The sequence below is a fragment of the Oryza sativa genome, chromosome 10, assembly GCF_034140825.1.
Source record: "Oryza sativa Japonica Group chromosome 10, ASM3414082v1".
NCBI classification, from domain to species: Eukaryota; Viridiplantae; Streptophyta; class Magnoliopsida; order Poales; family Poaceae; genus Oryza; species Oryza sativa.
In genome coordinates, this window is record NC_089044.1 from 9925485 (window position 1) to 9935820 (window position 10336).

Sequence of the window (10336 nt, forward strand, 5' to 3'; positions counted from 1 at the left end):
TGCCAGCATTGTTGTTGAAGAACTAACGCTGCGGACGAACAACAGATGAAGAACCTCCATGTGGCACGGACTGAGGTCCTAAAGTAAGACGCGGCTTCTGATTACTCCCCTGTTGTGCCTTGAAGTGAGCAATCCGGCGTTTCTTCTGCTCCATGCGGTTATACTTATCCTCCTGACGAATAGCCTTATCCACTAACTTCTGGAAATCAGGATAATCTCCAGTCATGAGTGGGTAAGAAAGCTCATCATTAAGTCCTTCCAAGAACTTCTCCTGACGCTCTTCATCATTGCGCACATCTTCCGGAGCATAACGAGCAAGACGATTGAACTCGTGCAGATACTCCGTAACAGAGCGAGATCCCTGAGTAAGCGACCTGAACTCCTTCTTCTTGAGAGACACTACTCCTGATGGTATATGCGTCTTTCGGAAAGCAGCGGTGAATTCAAGCCAAGTGATAGGTTCAGCAGTAATCCTATTCAGACGGAAGTGATCCCACCATTCAGAGGCAGGGCCATGCAACTGATGTGATGCAAATGAGACCTTCTCCTGATCAGTGCACTGAAGTAAATCCAACTTCTTCTCTATGGCATGCAGCCAATCACCAGCTTCGACAGGATTAGTGGTACTAGAGAAAATAGGCGGCCTCACACGAAGAAATTCTGCTAACTTATTCTGAGGAGGTGCATAGTTATTTCCTTGGTTCTGCTGGTTCTGAAGTTGCTGCATCATCATGTTCATGAGTTGTGTCTGTTGAGCAAGAACTTGGGCAAGAGTGGGATTCTCTCCATTGTTGTTGTTATTGGGGTTGTTGGGACCATTCCCGTTGCTGCGAGTATTCACCATCTGGCATGGACAGGATAAGAAGAGAAACCGGGGGAAACTACTTAGGACAGAGAATTACTTTAGCTTTTATTGATCTTAACTGAGTTTTATTATTACAAACTGAAGACTCTCACACCACAAAACTTACCAACTTCCTAACACTCAAAAGCAAACAAACGCATGCACTTACATCCCACCACTGATGTAAATCACATGCGAGCCACACACAAGCAAACTTAAAGCAAGCAAACTAACACAACGATCTAAGACAATGACTTAACAAGTCACTCTAGTTCTTCCAAGCATCGGAGGTCGATTGAAGGCTCGTTCGGCTCGTCTTCATCATCTTGGGTAGCTACCCACTCAATCTTGGAATGGTTGCGCTTGGATTCTTCTTCTTCATCACTTATGATGATGACCGGAGGATCCGCTTGAGCTGGGGCAACTTCTTTCTCCACCACACGAACCTTTGGTGCCAATTGATAGCGTGGGACAAATAAAGCTCTCTTCCTTGCGGTAAGACGAATCCTGGCCTTCTGCGGTGGTGCTTCTCCCTTCAACGCGGCTAATTCCTTCTCCAAACGATCCACCTTGTCTTCTAGCTTGCAAATCTTACCACGATTCCGGTCTTCACGATCTTGAGCAGCTAACACAGTCTCCGCACGACTTTCATCCATAGCCCACAGCATCTCAACCAAATGCCTTGTGGTAGCATCATTCTCAATTCCTTCAGTCTCAAGGTAACTGCCACGGTCACTTCCCTGTGGTTGACGAGGATGGTAGCGATACTCAGTGTCGGCCAACTGATCACTGTAGCGATCGCGGAGCTCTCCTATGGCGATCCTTGCCACCTCCTGACATGCATGGATGTAGTTTCTTCCTCCAGCTTCGAACATTACTGAGGGGACCTCTTCACTATTGCTGTTCAAGGTGACTTTGACTCGGCACTTCTCTTCATGACGATCATGAGGAATCTGGGCATAAAAAGGGGCAGTCCCAAATCCAATGGCAAAGGACATCGTACGCAACTCCTGGACAAAACCCTCAACACCAAACAGATACTCAGGCTTGTAGCGCGGCATCTAAAGACAAGTGAAAGGAGAGAGTTAAGACATCTATCCAATTAACAGCACAAGTTTTTGGATTAACTTGAATAAAGTTTAAAAAATCAAAGTAAAAGGTAGGTAAATAAAGTAAACCAAACTTGCAGGATAAGTTGAAATAGTTGGAAACAAGGTTACAAATTTTGTACTTTTGAACAACAGGTTTCAAAAGAAATAAAAGAAAGTTATAAAATCAACATGCTAAATTTATTTTATTGCAGCAAGATTAAATAAAACAACATTGTAAAACTTTTTCTGGTAAATGAGCCATTAGTACAGTAATAGATGTACAATACTAATAACACTGGAATAAATTTTGAATGAGAACCATTAAAAGAGATTATGAAGTGCATGTGCCATTAGTTTGGTTTAATTAAAAGAGAAAGGGAGGAGAACAGTTCTACTTTTCCAATATTTTTAGAGGGCTTCTATGGGTAACAATTTGGCATAACCTAGGGTCAAGGGTGCTCTGATACCAACTTGTCACGCCCGGAATTTCTATCCAAAATTCCAAACGCTTACATGTGTGTGAACCCTCGTCCAGGAATCAGCCGAGGCACACAATAACAAATTGATAATAGAGTACAATTATTACTCTAATTAATAGGCGAATAAAATGTCATTACAGAGGTAGATAGTTCCTCTCAATCAATAAAGATCTAAGCAGCGGAAAATAAATAAACGGCGCAGACGGCTCCACTCCACAGGCAGCTTGACCAAGGCTACACCTAATCCTCCACACCATCAGCCTCATTGTAGAACTCTTCCTCTGATGAATGATTGCAAGGTGAGTATATGACATACTCAGCAAGCCACGCAGCAAATATGCAAGTGCACAGGATAACAAAGGATGGCATAATAGGGTTTCATTTGCAAAAGCAGCATTTAGCAAACATTTCAGAATTTAATAAAACAGTTAAGTATTAATTAAGCAATATTAATCCAACGCTATACAACATACCCTGTTGTATAGGCCCAACCATTCTGAACAACCACCCCGGCTGCACAGTTCTATCTCCAAACCAGGAATATACCATTCCAAACCAGGAGCTAATCAAATTATTACCAGTTTAAGCATCTTTTATTATGATGAGAGGTGTGAGACTAATCACGAAAGACATTGTTCGACCCGCCCATAACCGCGGGCACGGCTATTCGAATAGTTTTACTCTGATCAGAGGTGTACCACTGTACCCACAAGACACAACCCCACATCATGTCACCATGTGCCTCAATACCACCACGGTACCTCGGAAAGGAGTTGTGACAATACCCCTCGCATAACACAATCCACTGCAGCGCACCTTCCTGGATCATAATCACCCCCTTATAAACAAGGCATGGACTCCCCAGCGACCCCCGTGGGCTTATCTCCGCCACTTCTCAGTCTGGTGCCCCGCAATGAACCATGCTATACCAAAGATAAAGCCGTTGCCCATGCTGGCTTGTGGTTGGCACGATTAATGTTTCACAACCGAAACTCGTGAACCGGTCCTTAATTGTCATGAGCACGACCATCAAAACCATGTGCTCACAACCCACCATTATCAGGTTTTAGTTGGCACATTAATTAATTAACCAATCACGATTGTCCATCGTGAACTATCATTAAGCCATCATTAATTAATAGTGAGTCATTAGTTATCCCATAAGTGTGCTAATGTTTCTAAGCAGGGCTAAGCAATTATTTCTAATATCTAGTTGAACCAATATAAATAAAGTTCAACCAGTCAAATTATTATAACCCAAGGTATCAAGGAATAAAGTAATCAAGAACAAAAGGGCTATAACAAACAATAGGTTAATTCCACCCAATGACATTCGAAAATAAATGCAATAGTTGAAAAGAAACAATAGCTTTAAATAGGATCAACATGCTCAAAGGGTTGTTTGGGATCTGTGTGACTTGCCTTGCTGGCCTTGGAACTCTTCAAACTCTTCTTCTGCGAAAACGGACTCTCCGGAAACGACGGAATCTAAGCAGAAAAGAGCAAAATCACCAAAACAGCACATAAACAAGCATGAACAGTACATGTGGATATTTTTAATGTGTAGATCTCAATTTTAGAAAAATTTAGAGACTTGAACCAACTAAATCGGAGCTAAGATGAATTAGTTATGAATTTTTAAAGATTAAACCGGATTAAAACACTTAAATTGGTTAAAATTGAATTATGACGCAATAATGAATTATTTTTGAAAAGGAAAAGAGGATTTATTGCGTCAGCGGGCTAGGGTTTCGGTGGACCGGGCGCACGGCGGCGGTTCACGCGAACGGACGGCCGAGATCTAACCGATCCAAGATGGACGGCCGAGATCGATCGGGTCCACGGCGGCTCACGGAGGACGACCCCGATGGCGTCAGCGATGACGTCACCCCGGCGGCGGCGGCTCGGCGGCTGGGACGGCTCGGGCGGCGCACGCTTGCCGGCGAACGGCGGCGCGAGGACGCTAACGAAGGGCACCAGCACGTAGAGGACGACGCGGCGAACTCACCGGTGACCAAAACGGCGGCGGAAGATCAACGGACGGCGACGGCGACGAGGAGGAAGCGGCGAAGCTCTTCGGGTCAACGGTGACGAGGGTGCTCCGGCGGTCTTCGGCGGCGGCGAAGGGGCGGACGAGGACGGCGACGCGACGGCGATCACGACGGCGGTCTTCCCGAGCGACGGCGGCGTCTGGAACGGCGGCGAAGCACGGCTGGAGCGGCGGCGGCGACGGCGAAGCTAGGGCTTGCGGCGCTAGAGCGATTCCGATGACGAGAGGCGAAGGCGAGGGTGGCGGCGGGTAGAGGAGAGCTCGGGGAGGCTTTTAAAGGGGCTCGGAGGCGAAGGCGAAGGCCCACGGCGGCCGGCGACGAGGAAGGAAGGTTCGGCAAAAACGAATCCGAGACGAACTCGAATCCCTCGATTTCCAAACCAATTTAGCCGATGATTCCAAAGGAGAAAAGGTAGACGAGAGCCCGGAGATTGTTTCCCCTCTATTGATTCGGCCGGAGAAGGAAAGGAGCGGCCGGATTTGGAAGGAAACGGCGGCGGCGGCGCGCTAGGGTTCGGGCGGGCGACGGCGGCTCGGGGAAGACGAACCTGACAGGTGGGACCCACCTGTCAGCGAGCGAGGGCGCGCGCGCGCGGCTGCGGACTGGGCCGGACTGGGCCGAGGAGAGAGAGAAAGGTTTTGGGCCGACTTTCGGCCCAAACCCAAAAGAAACTTTTTAAAACCTTTTTTAATTAAAATTATTTCTTAAATGCAATTCCATTTATTAAAAATACTTTCTTAGCTCAAATAAATCCCAGAAAAATCTAGGAATTATAGAATTAAGCAAAGTATTTAATGAAATTTTATCTGGCCCCATTTTATATTGGAATTTATTAATTAAAATTAGATCTTCTCTTCAAGACTTTTAAATTTATTTCTAAAAATTCCATTTAAACAACAATTTATAAATTTTGAATTTTCAGGGTGTGACGCCTCATCGGCTGCAGCATCATCGGCTACAGGAACCTGATTCTTAACACGCCACTCCTGTCTTGGCCTTGGTTTCCTCAGCCGATGGTTAATTTCTTGTTTAACCTCCTGAAGACGCTCCCTGTTCCTCAATCTCTGGACCCTTCTTTTCTGATTCTTCGTGAAAATACCAGAAGGACACCATTGATTCTTCCTGATTGCCTCATCTTCTTGGCCACAATCTTGATTTACCGGACCCAATCTTTGATGAATAGAAAGTCTTACCTGCCTCAGCCGACTGCATACATTATATGACTGGCTCGAGCTCTCGACGGTATCACTACATCCAGGGCAATTTTCGATAGATGGCAACCTCATCCCTTCATTCCAGCAAAATCTAAAGAACTCGCAACCCCAATGAGGATCGAAACCATCATCGTATTCTTCGTAACGCTTCTCCTGCTGCTTGTCATACTTTCTCTGATATTTGCTGATAATCTTAGCCGAATTTACATGAAAACCCTTTGCACGGACCCTATCGGCTGCTTGACCAGCTGTATGAACCATATTAACAGGAAAAGGATTACCATCGACCTTCATCGGCTTTTTGGAATCATCAAACCTAATCTTGCCCACCTCAATGGCAACTTGAATTTGCTGTCTAAAGACCTTGCAATCGTTAGTAGAATGAGATCTAGAATTATGCCATTTGTAATATCTCTTCTTGCCTAATTCCTCAGCCGATGGAATCGTATGACCAGCAGGAAGCTGAATTTGCTTTTCTTGGAGTAGTAAATCAAAAATCTTGTCAGCTTTGATAATATCAAAGTCATACTTTTCCTCTTCTCCAGGACTTTTCACCCATTGGAATAGTATGACCTTTTTGCTCCTCACCCATTCAGCTGCAGCTATTTCGGAATCATCTTCCTCATCATCCGACCCATACATGTATGGACAAACGTGATTAAATTTCTTAGAGCTATTCCTGACTTCTGCCGACCTATGCTCATGCAAGGTTACCTTCTGTATCAGATGCGATAAGCTATCAAAGTCTTCGGACGAGAATTTCTCCCTGATTGGAGGAATCATACCCTGAAAGGCCAAATCGGCTAACTGAGCATCAGTCAAACTCAAGCTAATGCATTTGTTCCTCATCTCCCTGAACCTCTGGATATACTCGTGCACGGGTTCATCATGTCGCTGCTTGATTGCTATCAAGTCGGACAACTTCATCTCATGAACCCCACTGTAGAAATAGTTGTGAAATTGCTTCTCCAAATCAGCCCAACTATTGATCGACCCATATGGCAAAGAAGAAAACCAAGTAAAAGCTGCTCTAGACAGAGATAACCGGAATAACCTAACTTTCAAAGCGTCTACAGCCGATGCTTCACCGCACTGAGCAAGGAATCAGCTGATGTGCTCATAAGTTGACATGCCCTCTTGTCCCGAAAACTTGGAGAAATCTGGAACTTTAAACCGATTGGGGAGAGGGACTCTTTCAAACCACTCAGGATAAGGCTGCCGATACAAGCTTCCAGTCTCTTTTGGTTTAAGCCCAAATTGTTCTCTCATTACATCGGCAATCACATCGGCCCACGGTCGTTGCTGAGTTGCTCCTTGTGGCTGTTGTTGCATGGACTCGAACTGACCATACTGAGATGCGAACTGGGGCTGAACCAATCCCCCTGGCTGATATTGGGCTTGCGGGGAAGGAGGCTGATATTGATAGCTCAAGTTACCCCCTTGGTAATTATGAAGATTCGGCTGGATTTTGCGCACCAAGTGCTCAGGAATCATCTGAGGGATCACTGTGCCGTCCGGCTGTGCATGGTGAACCAAATGCTCTGGGATAACCTGATTTACAAACTGCTATACAGGTTGACCACCAGGTACTGCGAACCCGGCCGATGCATTTAATGACCCCGGGTGCTGAATCGGCTGAACGATCTGCTGTCTCAATGGAGTCTGTTGGATCGGCTGCTGAGGCTGCTGGCTTGGTGGCGTCTGCTGAATCGGCTGCAGAGGCTGCTGCCTTGGTGGTGTTTGCTGAGCTGGTTGTACGACCTGTTGTTGGATTGATTGTACAACCGGCTGGATTGGTGGTGTCTGCTGAATCGGCTGTTGCTGCACTGGATCAACAATAGGTGGAGGTGGCAGAAACATGGCAGCAACTTGATCTTGGGTTAGCCGATTCGCAGCCTGCCCGCCATGCTGTGGTTGTTCCCTCGTTAAAAACCGAGGGTTCACCGGCTGTCCCAGCGTCATAGCGAGTGTAACAGGCAAAGGAGTTGACGCTGGCGCCGTCGGCTGAGTTGTGGGTGCAATAGAGGGAACTGCTTGAACAGATGGCTGAACATCGGTGATAAAAGATCGATAATTTGGGAAGACACCTCCTTGCAAGTTAACTGGGCCTGCAGCCTGATGCTCAGCTATCGAACCATCGGCTATTGTCTTCATCATGTTGGACATTGTATTGACTAATACCCCGGACTGATTGATCAAAGCATGGTGCACAGCGTAATCAACCCGATCTTGGAAGTTATTGAAAAAATCTTGTGCTAGTTCACTATTCCGGTTAAGATTTCCTCCTTGTGGCTCCTGAGACACGACTATTATCTCTAACAAACTCTAAGATACCATAAGTCTTTGCGGCAGACTTTTGCCCACATTTATCTATAAGGAATTTACATAAAATATCCTAATTAATAGATACAATTGTCTTTCCAGGACTCTATCCATGCGTGGCAATTATCCTGAAGTACATTAACTTGAACCCAATGTCGCGTACAAGTCGTATTGTCGGAATCGGCCGTATTGGCTTACTCAGCCCGACTCAGACCCAGCCGATCCCAATCGTAGCCGATCTGGACTCCAGCCGATTCCTGCTCTGTTTCCGAACTCGATCTCCGCCTCCAACATTGCTTTGATCCAATCTTCTTTCTTGACACAGATGCTACCAAATTTGGTTGTTAACAGCGGGCTACCTTCCTAGTTTATCCAAAAACCCAGACCAAAAATAATTTTTAGTCCCGGTTTAAAACTAAATGATCATTCGTCCCGGTTCATTCATTGTCAGGCCACGGCAGGCACCCTAGTATCTTTAGTCCCGATTAGTATTTATACCAACCGGGACTAAACAAAAAGCACGCGCGGGAAGGAGCTGAGACGAAAAAGCACGTGTGGGAGGGAAAAATAAAATCTCTATCTCTCTTTCTCTCCCTCATCCTTATCTTCTTCCTATCCTTTATCTTCTTATGTCTTCTCCTCCTCATCCTCCTCCCTCCTCCCCGGGGGTTCCCCTCTCCGTCGGCTACGGCCATGGCAGCTGGATGCGGCGGCGGGCGGCCGACAAAACCCTATAATTCTTTTACATAGTATTTACTTTTGATTATTAATTTATTTCATATTATGTATCAACCATTATAAAATTAGCATCATATGGAAGTATTTAAAAAGAGAATCTAACAATAAAACATGCTTAATTTTTTTAAGAATAAAAATGCTTTATAATTTGAGACGGAGGAAGTCCTATCTTATTCAAACAATGAAGTATATACGGTTATACTTCTGAAGAAACACAATTTTAATAATGTTGAATAATTTTAACTATTCATAAATTTGTTACTCCCTCCATTTCAGGTTATAAGACGTTTTGACTTTGGTCAAATTCAAACTGCTTGAAATTTGACAAAGTTTGTAAAAATAGTAATAATATTTTCAACCCAAGACAAAATTGTTATGAAAATATATTCAATTATTAATTCGATGAAACTAGTTTAGTATTATAAATATTTTTATATTTGTGTATAAACTTAGTTAAACTTAAAACAGTTTGACTTTGCCAAAGTTAAAATGTCTTGTAATCAGATAGAGTATTAAAGAAATAATTATCAAAGTCTGAACAGAGGAACTACAGCAGTGAGTATTAATTACTCTAAAACAGACAGTTCATTTTGCCGTTTTCTTTTACTTACCATCTTGAGCGTCGATTATTTTGTCCCGAATGAGTTCCGGAACGCTGAGTATAGACGCCATGACGGCGGCCGACGCCGGCCAGACGGCAGCGGACTTCACGGCGGTGCGCCGCGCCACGTCCAGCGCCCATATCCCGACATTGTAGTCCGTCACCACGCACGTGATCCTCCCCCAGCCGTCGCCGTCGCCGTCCACCGCCGCCTCTTCCTCGCCGCTCCGTCGGATGAGCTCCTCGACGCGCGGCGCCATGTGCTCCTGCATGAGCACGGTCAGCCTCAGCAGGTTGTTCCGGTCCTCGTCGGGCCCCATGCCGTCCGGCACCGCCACAAGCCTGATCCGATTCCGCCCCATCCCCAGCTTTCCGCCACCGCCGGCCGCCGTCTCCCCGTTCCGCCGCGGCAGCGCGGGCATGGCGGCGACGACGCGGCTGTGGTTGAACTCCGTGTTGACGAAGGTGACGGCGACACCACGGTCGGCCAGCGCGTGCGCGACCTCCATGAGCGGGATGACGTGGCCCTGCGCCGGGAACGGGATGACGAGCGCGTGCGGCCGAGCCGGCGGTGGTGGCGCTGGCGCCATTGATGCAGCTTGCAAGCACGCGCGCAAGCACAAGATCCCAAGGAGGTGAGGAGCCTTGTCACATGTCGTGATGATTTGGTACTTGAATCTCTATATATATACGCTAGAGGCGATGTCAGGATGTGAACGCGGGCGCTAGATGACAGAGGGGAGGACATCCCTCGTTGCTGTGGTTTGGACAGACGAATCATGCGTTCTGATGCATGCGCCTTGTGATCATCGCAGCCTTGTTTTGAGAAGCAAACAATGAATGGAGCGAGAAGCACTTGGCAAGATGCAGCGGTTTTGTTACATTCTTCTTGTACAAATGGCTTCCAAAGAGCCAAAGTCTACATTTCGTTGTTGGAGAGTTTGATTTACTGTCTCCACTATAATAAATAACAAGGTGATTCCCCGCTCTTTACTG

At 46.1% G+C, this 10336-nt stretch overlaps 2 protein-coding genes across 2 annotated transcripts; both read right to left on the reverse strand.

Moving 5' to 3' along the window:
* Positions 1-256: 256 nt before the first annotated feature.
* On the reverse strand, positions 257-769 carry LOC136353594 (uncharacterized; the record flags this gene model as incomplete). Its single annotated transcript, XM_066304608.1, has 1 exon — positions 257-769. A coding segment is annotated over one exon (513 nt), but the record flags the coding sequence as incomplete, so codon positions are not given.
* A 2999-nt stretch (positions 770-3768) lies between these two features.
* LOC136353593 (UDP-glycosyltransferase 83A1-like) lies at positions 3769-9981 on the reverse strand. Its single transcript, XM_066304607.1, has 2 exons — positions 9351-9981; positions 3769-3902 (listed from the first exon to the last, which is right to left on the reverse strand). The coding sequence occupies exons 1-2, from the start codon at positions 9928-9930 to the stop codon at positions 3805-3807; spliced, it is 678 nt and encodes a 225-aa protein (XP_066160704.1). The 5' UTR covers positions 9931-9981; the 3' UTR covers positions 3769-3804.
* Positions 9982-10336: the final 355 nt, after the last annotated feature.

Excerpts from the sequence above, each read along its gene's own strand:
- LOC136353593 (XM_066304607.1), bottom strand. The coding sequence starts at position 9,930 with ATGGCGCCAGCGCCACCACCGCCGGCTCGGCCGCACGCGCTCGTCATC. Across the intron at positions 3,903-9,350 it reads AATAATCGACGCTCAAGATG|ATTCCGTCGTTTCCGGAGAG; the intron begins GTAAGTAAAAGA and ends TTTTCTGCTTAG.